A 12876-nucleotide genomic window follows, 5' to 3' on the forward strand; every position below is an offset into this window, starting at 1 on the left:
CCTACAGTCCCGTGCACACACCCACTCAGATACACACATACATTCACATGCACACACCCACTCAGACACACACATAGATTCACATGCACACACCCACTCAGATACACACATAGATTCACGTGCACACACCCACTTAGACACACACATACACTCACATGCACACACCCACTTAGACACACACATACACTCACGTGCACACACTCACTCAGACACACACATATACTCACGTGCACACACCCACTCAGACACACACATAGATTCACATGCACACACCCACTCAGACACACACATAGATTCACATGCACATACTTTGCACACACACATACATTCACGTGCACACACCCACTCAGACACACACATAGATTCACGTGCACACACCCACTCAGACACACACATAGATTCACGTGTACACACCCACTCAGACACACACATACATTCACATGCACACACCCACTCAGACACACACATACTCACATCCTCCCATTCCACTTAGGCACACACACCTCTACACTCATGTGCACACACTCCACACACACACTCACATGCACACACCCCACTCAGACACACAGTACACATAATCAAAAATAATTTAAAAGCATAAACTTTAAAAACTTAGCTGTTGTAGAGTATTACTTTAACCAGATGCATTACATCTGTCTATGCTGCGTTTGTTTACAGTGTAAGGAGTTGTGTTTTATTGTGTACAGATGTGTTGCATCTGTTTCACCTTGACTGCCTAAGGCACCTGATTGGTCTAATAAAAAGCTGGACAACCAATAGCTAGGCAGAGAGAATAGATAGGAAGAGAAATCTAGGCTCAAAAGAAGAGAGAGGAAGAATGAGAGAATGTTGGGAGCAGTGAGCCCCCAGATCCTGAATTTCTTGTAATCCCCTGATCTGAGTGCCTACGGCTGCTCTGAGCACGAGACCCTCAGGAGTTCCTGATGGCAGGAGAGTGGTTTCTGGTGGGTTTGGCTGGGGCGTGGCTATCTCTATATAATCTGCCCCTGAACACAATAAAGGGGGCATTCTTGGGGAATTCAAGGATGACCCGTGTCGCTGTCTCTCTGTCTGTGTGTCTGTGTATTTTAACCTCCAGCCCCTTTCCCAAAGCTCGTGAATTGGGTGCCAGCGCACAGAGCGCAGACACGGGAGCGCGGTGCATGGCAAGGGAAGAAGAAAATGAGGGCCATGCCCAGGACAAGAAGCCAGGCAGACGACAGATAGACAGACAGACGTAGAGAAGCCATGAAAGTTAAGATATACAGAAGCCCCAAGGCAAAAGGTAGATAAAGAGAATCAGGTTAATTTAAGTTAAAAGAGCTAGCCAGAAACAAGCCTAAGCTAGGCCAGGCATTCAGAACTAATAAGTCTCCGTGTCATGGTTTGGGAGCTGGTTGGTGGCCCAAAAGGAAAAGCCTGGTACCCTTAGTCCCATTTTTCCATGATAAAGATTCAGTTTTTTAAAAAATAACAAAATGTCTTAACTGACAACCATACCATGGTTCATCCATACAATTACGAATGGATCTTGAGAAGTCGCAAAAAAGGTAAGATAGCCGCAGCTATTCAGCTGTGTCTCCTGGAGTTCATTGTCCGTCTGTGGTTAATTCTCCTCGGGCTGCAGAACGGCTGCACCGCCCTATCAAAAACGAAGGAACCGCAGCGTTTCCAACCACGTGTGCACCAACCTCAAAGAGCTCAGCTCCGTCAGACTGCCCTTTACACTGCGGTCCTGACTCACCCTACTTCGTGACCTTCCTTAGGAATCTTGAGGGAAATGACCTCAGCCTGTGAACAGGCGACTCACTTCATAAATATTCATTAAAACTTAAAAAAAAAAATCCGTGATGCAGATTTACCATGAGGCCACCAGTTCTCCCTAGAGGCAGCCCACCCCAGTCTCTCTTTGGAGGACTTGCTTGCTTGGCTAGGTGAGTGTCTGTTAAACTGTAGCCGGCTGGTGGTGGCACACACCTTTGATCCCAGCACTCAGGAGGCAGAGGCAGGCAGCTCTGTGAGTTTGAGGCCAGCCTGGTTTACAGAGTAAGTGCTAAGGACAGCTAGAGCTGTTTGTAACACAGACAAACCCTGTCTCGAAAGAAGGATTGCATACGTCTCTTGACTGAATTTTTTCTTTCAAGAACTCAAGAACTAAGGCTAGTTTGATGGCTCATTAGAAATGGAACCTATTGCCCTCCCTGCCTGGTGATCTGAGTTCAATCCTCAGAACCCACGTGGTGAGAGGAGAAAACCAATTCTCACAAGTTGTCTTCTGGGCGCCGCCCCCCATACACAAAATGTAATGAAAAATTTTAAATAAGAGTCAAAGACCTTGTCACCAACCTTCTAACGCCTATTTTTTGGCTTGCATATGTATAATTTCTGCTGAATATATATGTGAGACAGATCGCTCGGTGATATGGTGTAGACCTATGCTCTGTTCAGATAAATACTGTCAGTTTTCCAAAGTGGGCTTTTGTTTGTTTGTTTGTTTACCATTTATTGGTTTATATACCCATTAACAACACATGAACTAGATATGATGGTTCATGCCTATAATTCAGCACTGAGGCAGGAGGACTACTACTAGTTTAAGGCCAGTCTATGATATAGAGTGAGCCCTCTCTCTCTCTCTCTCTCTCTCTCTCACACACACACACACACACACACACAGAGAGAGAGAGAGAGAGAGAGAGAGAGAGAGAGAGAGAGAGAGAGAGAGAGAAAGAATAAAATTTTTTTGTTGTTTTTAGACAGAGTTTCTCTGTGTAGCCCTGGTTATCCTGAACTTGTGTAGACCATGCTGGCCTCAAACTTACAGAGATCCACCTGCCTCTGCCTCTGCCTCCCGAGTGCTGGGATTAAAGGAGTGTGCTACCACTGCCTGCTTACAGAATAAATCTCTTTTTAAAAATGCCAAACCCAAAGCTAAGCATGGTAGCACATACCTGTAACCCTGGTATTCAGGTAGTAGGGGCAGGATGATCAGGAGTTTTAGGCCAGCCTCAACTACACGGTAAGTTTGGAGCCAGCCTGGGCTACATAAGGTCCTTGTCTTAAAAAAAAAAAAGCCAAAATAATGTATGAGCGTTCTATTCACCTCTGCTTCTTGACATCCCTTTCTTTCCCCTCCCAGGCCCCCCTTTTCCTGTTAGAGCCTTTGGAGCGGGCCTACTAGCATACATAGCTTTAATTTGAAGTTTCCTAGTGATTTCCTCAGTTGTACACCTTTGCAAGTGTGGGTTTGTCCATTGCAATTCCCTTTTTGAGAAGTGCAACTTCGATGTTTATAAAATGTCCTGCGAGCCTCCTGTTCCGTGGCTCCGGGTCATTGCGACCCTGGTCTTCCAAACCTGGTCATCCCAAACCTAGGCATTTGGTCTGCCCGACACACCAACGGGGCAGCAGACCCTTGCGACACCAGAGTTCTTTCAGAGACGAAGGCGAACACGTTGGTTTTGCAGGATCCCCGAGCTCTTTCCGCTGGGATGTCTGTGCGCGGTCCCGGGGGGCGTGGATGCGCGAGGGGCTCCGACGTCTCTTAAAGCAGCAATGTCACCGTCACCACACTCCTAACGGTGGCGCGGAGGGTGGCGGGGCCCAGGACGGTTACCCCGTGAAAGTTCGGGGCGCTGGCACATTCGGAGCTCTCCCGAGGACTCCAGACTGCGGCTGGTCGGTTGGTGGCCAGGTGAGGAGCAGGCACTGCGCCGTCCCTGAGGGGATCCATGCCTCCCCGGTAATTGGAGCGTGCTGGGTAGACGCAGCGAGCAGCGGGCGCCGGGCACGTTTTCCTCGTCAACGGACCCTTCAGAACGGAAAGTCGGCTGGCGACTGCGCGGGGCTAACGGCTGCGGTGGCGGTGGCAGCGGTGGCGGCTGCGCTGTCACTCCGGCACGGTGCCGGGACAGAGCGGGGCCACAACGCAGGCGGTTGGGCGGAGCTCGGCCCGGACAACTGCGGGGATGGTGGGTGAGAGGCGGGGGAGGCGGTGGGTGGAGGGTGGAGGCTGCTCTCCGGGTCGCCCCCAACGGTGTTTAGTGAGCACCTCCTGCTTCCCAGGGTCTTCAGCCAAGCACACAGACAAACTGCCCGCCTTCCTGGACCTCAGCATCCTGGCTTAAATGGGTATAGCATAGATCATAGAGGGAAATCTTTGTAAGAGTATGGAAACAGCCTTGGTTATGCCAGCAAGGAACTACACCGTTGAACTATATCCCCAGCCTTGTTAATTTTTTGAGACAGACGCTCTCTGTGGCCTTGAACTCCCTTCTAGCCCAGGTTGGATTGGAACTTTAGATCCACCTGCATCGGGCTCCAGGTAGTACCTTGAATTACAGGCTGGTGCCATCAGACCCCGTATCTTTTCAAGAGAAATGTAATCAGGTGAAGGAATCAGGACAGCTTTGTATGTTAAGCCAAGTGCAGGGTAGAGAGAGTGGTTTGTCTGAGAATACCTTGTTGAAAGTAACTTCCCAGAGAGATCTGACTGAGAGCAAGCCTCAAGGGAACCCAAGCAGAGCTGGATTGCAGAGAGGGAACTGTGTTAGCCATGAAAGACACCTGCCAGGGTCTCTGAAACCAGAGGAAAACTGGCTTTTTCTTAGCAAATGATGGGTTATCCAGTCATCAAGTGTTTGAGAAAGGATGAAAAGCCAGCTAACTGCCCTGGGCAAAATAGTATTGGTTTCTCCAGGTTTAATGCACAGAGGCAAGGAGTTATTCTGAGTTAACCACTTTTTTTTCCTTGTCACACAGTACTGGGGATTGAACACCTGCTGGGCCCGTGTCCCCTGCTCTGCTATAGCTCTATACACCCCACCCACCCCCACCCCAACCTCCATACCACCTTTTGCATTTAGTTTTGAGACAGGGGCTCACCACATTGCTCAGGCTGTCCCTGACCACTATGATCCTCAGACCTTAACTTTAAGTGTTTATTTTTCACATCTCAGGGTTGATTTATTCAGTGTGTGTTCGAGCATGTGCTTGCCACCTTGTGGATGTGTCAGTCAAAGGACAACTTGTAGGAATTGGTTCCTTCTTCCACTATTGGGTTCCAGGGATCAAATTCAGATTGTCAGGCTTGGCAGCAAGCACCCTTACGCACTAAACACTAAACTATCTTGCTGGTCCTGACACCCCCCCACTTTTTTTTCTTGTATTTCAAGGCAGGGTTTCTCTGTGGCTTTGGAACCTGTCCTGGAACTAGCCTGTGTAGGCCAGGCTGACCTCGATCTCACAGAGCTCCGCCTGCCTCTGCCTCCCGAGTGCTGGAATTAAAGGCATGAGTCACACTGTGCAGTCTGGCACCTCACCTTTAAAGAAAAGCTTATTTATTTGAATTACCAGGGCAGCGGGAGGTTTCTTTGCTTTGCTTTTTGAGAGACACACAGATGGTAAGAAGTGAGAGTGTTGTGAGGAAGACAGCAGAAGATAAGAAGACACAAGAAAGCTATGAGTCACGAGTGTGGTGACAGATGCCTTCAGTCCCAGCACTCTGGAGGCTAAAGCAGGAAGGTCATAGGTCTGAAGCCAGACCTGCTGCATAACTAGTCATACACACCCCCTAACCAAAGAGAGGAAGAAGAGGAGGAATGGAGAGGGAGAGACAGTCAAAGGGACAGTATGTCCTAAGGCTCCAACCAAACTAGCAATTTCACTTACTGATCTCAGCTGACCTTCAAAGCCAGCTGTCCAGGTCAGGAGAAGGAGGGGTGGAGGAAACAGACGGCTTGCTCAGCAGAGCCGTGATTTCGGACTGCTGCGACTCACGGAAAAGGTCTGAGCGCAGGTGAGGGTAAAAGGAGGCAGATGCTTTCAAAGACTTCATTTTGTTGTTTCAGAGACAGTCTCACTGTGTAGCCCTGGACGTCCTGAAACTCTCTGTGGACCTGTCTGGCCTCGAACTCACAGAGGTCTACCTTTTGAGTGGTGGGGTTAAAGGAGTCTGACATGGGCTATTTCAATCAAGCATTTTAAATCTGTTGTTGTTCATAGTTTTAACTGCAACAATTGAAAACTGTGTCAGGCGGTGGTGGCACACACCTTTCATACCAGCACTCAGGAGGCAGAGGCAGGTGGAGCTCTGTGAGTTTGAGGCCAGCCTGGGCTACAGAGCTAGTTCCAGGATAGCCAGGGCTACACAAACCCTGTCTTGGGGGAGAGAAAAAATGAAAACTGGGAACAACGCAAATTTCAACAACAAAAAGTTGGTGGATAAATAGCATATTACATCCATATAACAATACTATAGACCTATTCTATACTATAGAAGCATCTATGCAAGAGAAGAGGCTATTGAAGCAGTATTTTGTGTGTTTATTTTGAAGAGATTTCAGAAGCTTCTAAGCATAGGGTTAGGAGAAAGAAGACACACCGGAAAGCACGAGCATGTTTCTCAAGGGAGAGTCACCCACCACAGCATAACCAAATCTCTAAGTACACCGGGAGCTGCGGGGGTAGTTCTCCAAATACTTTAACTCTTTTTTGTTTTGTTTTGTTTTTTTCGAGACAGGGTTTCTCTGTAGCTTTGGAGCCTGTCCTGGAACTAGCTCTTGTAGACCAGGCTGGCCTAGAACTCACAGAGATCTGCCTGCCTCTGCCTCCCGAGTGCATGAGCCGCCACCACCTGGCTACTTTACCTCTTTTTTTTCCTTTAACTTTATTTTATGTGCATTGGTGTGAAGGTATCATATCCCTTGGAACTGGAGTCACAGACAATTGTGAGCTGCCATGTGGGTGCTGGGATTTGAACCTGGGTCTTCTGGAAGAACAGCCAGTGCCCTTAACTGCTGAGCCATCTCTCCAGCCCCCACTACTTTAACTCTTTTTTTTTTTTTTTTGGATTTTCGAGACAGGGTTTCTCTGTGGCTTTGGAGCCTCTCCTGGAACTAGCTCTGTAGACCAGGCTGGTCTCGAACTCACAGAGATCCTCCTGCCTCTGCCTCCCGAGTTCTGGGATTAAAGGCGTGCGCCAGGGGCTGGAGAGATGGCTCAGAGGTTAAGAGCATTGCCTGCTCTTCCAAAGGTCCTGAGTTCAATTCCCAGCAACCACATGGTGGCTCACAACCATCTGTAATGGGGTCTGGTGCCATCTTCTGGCCTGCAGGCATACATACAGACAGAATATTGTATACATAATAAATAAATAAATATTTAAAAAAAATAAAAATAAAAATAAAGGCGTGGGCCACCATCGCCCGGCTTACTTTAACTCTTCTATGAGGGGGTTGGAGAGATGGCTCAGTGGTTAAGAGCATTGCCTGCTCTTCCAAAGGTCATGAGTTCAATTCCCAGCAACCACATGGTGGCTCACAACCATCTGTAATGAGGTCTACTGCCCTCTTCTGGTCACAGACAGAATATTGTATACATAATAAATAAAAAGATTTGTCCTTTAAAAAATAAATAAACTCTTATGTGACTGCATTAAGTCACAGAATTGGTGAGGGTGGAGAGATGGCTCAGTGGTTAAGAGAACTTGATGCTCTTGCAGAGGAACTGGGTTCAGTTCCCAGCATCCAGGAGATCTGACACTTCCTTTTGACCTCCTTGGACATCAAGCATATAGAGTAAACTAAATACATGCAGGCAAAACACTAATATACATAAAAAATAACAAATCTAAAAAAAGACAAAAAATCACAGAATTTGTGTCTGCAAGATGAGCTAACTCCCTGCTCACTCTGCAGATGGGGGAAACTCAGTATCTAGAGGTTTTTACCATACTCATCGTCTTTTCCCTCTTTCCAGGAGCCCACCCCTGGCCATTGAACAAGGACCCCAGAACCGAGTTATTCTAAGACACTATTAGAATGTGTGGAAATTCATCACCCACTGTCATAGTGCTCAGTTGACCAGGGGCTAAGTTGCAGGCTATCCTCTTGGGGAATCTAGTTCGACAGAATAAGTAACTGACAAACCAATTACAATTTACAGGAAGCTGTGCCTTGAAGAGAAATTTGAAGAAAGGTCAAGTCTTACTACACCAGAGAGATGGAGCCCAATAAACACAACGTGAGTAACAGAGGTTTAATGTCCGTCCCGTTAGTACCAAACTGGTGTGCCGGTGTTGACAGCCTCAGTGCTCACCGTCTGGCTGAACTTTTCCTGTCTTGATCATCATGTAAGGTGTGTAAGTGATGACAGAGGAGCCCGTCTCTGCTTTAGCCTGTAGGAGAGATTATTTCTGCTACAGGCTTGGATGTTTTTCCTGAAGTCTCAATGGTCATCCTTAGGAAAGCAGCTGTCTCCTTTAGCATGCTTTTCAAGCTAAGACGTGGAACTCAGTGATTTCTTTTGTATTGTTATTAGCATATATTATTTGTAAAAAATAGGATTCATTGTTTTCATATGTATACTGTTCTTCAGTCATTCCACAATGGTCGCCTCCCCCCATCCTTTGCTCCCTCTCTTGTAGTTTCTCCCTCCCTTCTATTTTCACACTGTTTTTAATATGGGATACGTCACAGATTTGTATGTTGTCCTTACATAGGGGGCAATCTCAGTCAACTTAGTATATGAACTACGGACGTGACCGTAAGTGGCCCTTTGCTCTGCCGTGTCTTTATAGCATGCTGTCGTCAAGTTGTTTTCCTTGGGGAGCCAGCTCACAAAGAGCAACAACAGGGCATGCTGATTGTGAAAACTGGGTTTGTTTTTCTTTTTATTTTATTTTTTTCTTTTTTTTCTAAATATTTATTCATTTATTATGTACACAACATTCTGCCTCGATGTATGCCCGCTCACTAGAGGAGGGCGCCAGATCTCAGTACAGATGGTTGTGAGCCACCATGTGGTTGCTGGGAATTGAACTCAGGACCTCTGGAAGAGCAGTCAGTGCTCTTAACCTCTGAGCCATCCATCTCTCCAGCCCCTCTTTTTATTTTAATAATTTATTTACTTTCATTTTCATTGGTGTTTTGCCTGCACGTATGTCTGCATCATCAAAAGCACAGCAGCACGGGTGAACTCTCACGGAAGACGCGACATTGGAGTTCCCTGTACAACTTGCAGGCAGCCTTAGCCCCCTAAGCCCACCAGCAACTGCTTAAATGACCTCAGGGAGGCCCTTCTGAGTCTTAAGTTTCACAAGCTTTCTTAGCATCCTATGGGCAAGCTTTCAGCCCCCTCTCTCCTCCCAGAAAGGGATTCCTCAGACTGGAAGAAACAGCTGTGCAGTGCATATCCAGGTGAATTTACCCTACAACCAGTGTTGCAGGTGAGCAGACACTGCTCGTTTACAGAAGCTGAGAGGTGAAAACAGTGTAAATCCATTCACAGAGCCTGAGAAGCCAAGGGACTGATGGCACAAACAGTACCTCCATTCTCCATTTCTCTGGCAAGAGAAACTGGCTTGGCTCGTGCCAGTGAGGTTCAGAAGAGCTGGCAGGACACGTGGTGATGACTAAGTCTGGGTTCCCCCCCACAAGTTGGGGGTGGTGCCAGAGGGCGGAGTGCTTTGTGAATTGGTCAGGCAGTACCACGGACATGAGTCGGTGTTGGGTGACCATTAGCCTCTTCTACCAGGGCAAGTGGCGGGGGGGGCATGAGGTGCCAGGAGGTTGGCTTTAGTAGGAGGTTCCTTTTTTAAAGTGTTTGTTTCTGTCACTAACCAAAAGCATAACTGCTCCACACTCTGCCTGCCCCAATTCCCCACCAAGAAGCTCCCCTCCTGCCCATCCTGGCTGTGGCTCATCCTCCCCTGTTTATCAAATAATCAGATTTTGCTATTTAAGATAAGGGGGTTACTCTGTTTTCCATTTCAAGAAGTTGTAGGCTACCATGGGTGGAAAGAAAGTCCAAGGCTAGCATATGCTACCCAGTGTCGGAAAGAAAAAGAAACTCACTCTATAAAGCCGCCCTGTTCTCTTCTTTTGAGGCTTCGCATTAAGGTAAGATGCATCACCGGTGTGTGATTGTGTCAGGATCTCACTATGTAACTCAGGCTGGCCTCAGCCTCACCAGCCTCTTGCTCCACTGCACAATACTGAGATTACTAGTATGGGCCGCCAAACCCCCTCTGTTCTTCTTTTACTTTAAAAGAAATATATATATGTTCAAATTATACTAATATAGAAGTTTGGTGGGAATTAAGGCTAAATAAAGGTTAAAGTGTTTGTTGGTGGTATTACCAGCAATTAAAAACAGTGATTTGGGGGGCTGGAGAGATGGCTCAGTGGTTAAGAGCACTGCCTGCTCTTCCAAAGGTCCTGAGTTCAATTCCCAGCAACCACATGGTGGCTCACAACCATCTGTAATGAGGTCTGGTGTCCTCTTCTGGCCTGCAGACATACACACAGACAGAATATTGTATACATAATAAATAAATAAATATTTATAAAAAAGAAAAAAAACAGTGATTTGGGCTGGAGAGATGGCTCAGTGATAAGAGTTTTGCCTGCCCTTTCAGAGGTCCTGAGTTCAATTCCCAGCAACCCCATGTGCTCACAGCCATCTGTAATGTGATTTGGTGCCCTCTTCTGGCCTGCAGGAATACATGCAGGCAGAACACTGAATACATAATAAATTTTAAAAAAAAACAAAACAAAACAGCAATTTTACTGTATTTATTCCCAACTATAGACAGAGGAGCCCATGTGCCACTGTGGCCATATGGAGGTTAGAGGGCCATTTTCAGAAGCTGGTTCTCCCTCACTATGTGGGTCTCAGGATTGAACTCAGGTTGAGTGGCTGTCACTTTTACCAGACGAGCCATCTCACCAGCCCTGGTTTTACTTCCCACAAGGCCCGGTACTAGCTGAAAGTGTATCCAATATCATCAAGGGCAAAACCTCAGAAGTCAAGATGAGCCAAGAGTAATGGGTCAAACACATAGGGAGGAAAAGAAGCTGTAATCCACCCGTTGGGTTTTTAGTTCAGAAAGAGATACCAATTTAGAAAATTAAAAACAAAGAAGCTGGAACATCCTTGCTCCTCAACCCTCTATAATTCCTTATAATGATATTGGTGAATAACGTGGAAGTTAAATCACTCCGAAGCATCATTTATATAAATCATGGTAGGAATCAGAACTGCTCTTTGTTCTTTTTAAATTTTTATTATATTGTGCTTATTTAAGTGACCATGTAGGGGCGTGTGCCATGGCTCACTAACAGAGGCCTGAGGACAACTTGTGATAATCTTGTCCTGTCCTTCCACCACAGGGTTTCTGGAATGGAGCTTGGGTTGTCGCACTTAGTGGCAACCAGGTGCTTTAACCTCGTGAGCCATTCTATGGCCCTACTCCTCCTTTATTTTGTCTTGAGATAACGTCTCATGAATCTCAGACTGGCCTCAAACTCTATGTAGAGCTGAGAATGACTTTGAGCTTCTGATCCTTCCTCCTCTTCATCTGTCCCCAGTGCTGGGATTCCAGGCGAGAGCCTCCAGGTCTGTTTATGTGGTGGTGGCACTGAGCTGCAGGCAGCGTTCTTCCATGTGAGCCACATCCCCGGCCCCTCCCTGGTCTTGTCTTCAGGCCTCTTTCCTCTGATGAAACCCCTGAGGGTACTAAAGAGCTTTTCTCTTCCAGGACTCGTTTCTTTCAAGGGCTCCTTTGCTCATCCAGTTGTTTTCACATGACTTTTTTGTTTTTGTTTTTTTTTTTCTTTTTCTTCTTTCCTCCCCCCCCCCCCATTCATTTATGGGACAGGCACTACTGAAGCCTGTAACTGTCTTCACAGAATGTACATTCCAGTTCAGGGCATAAAAAAGTCTAAAATGAGCCGGGCGGTGGTGGCGCACACCTTTAATCCCAGCACTCAGGACACAAAGGCAGGCAGATCTCTGTGAGTTCGAGGCCAGCCTGGTCTACAAGAGCTAGTTCCAGGACAGGCTCCAAAGCTACAGAAAAACTCTGTCTCAAAAAACCAAAGAAAGAGAAAAAAAGAAAGTCTAAAGTGGAAAATTGTAGTAATATGGGGCGGCGGGGCTGCGTCCCCAACACCCCAGCCGCCTGGCTCGGCTAGCTTATGCCCCGAAATAATTACATGGACACTGTATTCTTTTAAACACTGCTTTGGCCCATTTCTACCTAGCCTCTTCTAGGCTAACTCTCCCACCTGGACTAGCCCATTTCTTATCATCTGTATAGCACCGGTCTTACCGGGAAGATTCTAGCCTAAGTCCATCCTGGGTCGGAGCTTCATAGCGTGTGTCTTCCCTGGAGCAGGTAGCATGGCGTCTCTCTCTGAGGTGTCTGCTCCCGAGAGGAGAGCTGTCGAGTCTGACCTCACTTCCTCTTCCTCCCGGCATTCTGTTCTGTTTACTCCACCCACAGGGCCAAACAGTTTCTTTATTGCTTAACCAATGAAATCAACAGATTGATATATGACACTCCCACATCAGAAAATAAGTCAAGATAATATAGAAAATGGGAGGGAGGGACATTTGTTCATTCTGGTGCTGTGCTGTGGTCTGGTGGGGAAAAGTCTCTTCAGGAAGAATTTGAGCAGAAACAGAATGCCCGGGAGCCAGCTATGAGGCAATCTGGAGTTATTCATATAAAAGAAACAGTGTATAAAGGTCCTGGGGTATAAACACTTCACAGACACAGCCCGAGTTAGCATATTCTATTGGATGGATCCTGGGAGTGGATACGGTATGCTCTGTGGACCATATATTCTTGGCTACCACTGTTCGCAGCTCTGAATGCTCCAGCCTCAAAGCAGTAAGACGTATTGTATATGAATGGTCTTGGCTACTGTACACTGAAGCCTTACCTATCAAAACAGGCAAGACTGAACAGCAAAAGCGACATCAACCAGGCCAGCCAGGGCTATGGAACAAAACTTTGTCTCAAAAATAAGTAAGATACAGGTTGTGCCCAAAGATGGCTCAGCGTGGATACTAGCCACCAATCTCCAGAGC

General features: G+C 46.9%; 1 protein-coding gene across 1 annotated transcript in view; it reads left to right on the forward strand.

The window, feature by feature from the left end:
* The first annotated feature begins 3378 nt into the window (after positions 1–3378).
* LOC142856062 (solute carrier family 2, facilitated glucose transporter member 3) overlaps positions 3379–12876 on the forward strand; it is a 72714-nt gene continuing 63216 nt past the window's right edge. The window contains exons 1-2 of the mRNA XM_075982856.1: positions 3379–3971; positions 7945–8022. Of these exons, the coding sequence (XP_075838971.1) occupies positions 8002–8022 (21 nt within the window). The 5' untranslated portion in view covers positions 3379–3971; positions 7945–8001. The remainder of the gene's footprint in view (positions 3972–7944; positions 8023–12876) is intronic.

The sequence above is a fragment of the Microtus pennsylvanicus genome, chromosome 8, assembly GCF_037038515.1.
Source record: "Microtus pennsylvanicus isolate mMicPen1 chromosome 8, mMicPen1.hap1, whole genome shotgun sequence".
Lineage (NCBI taxonomy): Eukaryota > Metazoa > Chordata > Mammalia > Rodentia > Cricetidae > Microtus > Microtus pennsylvanicus.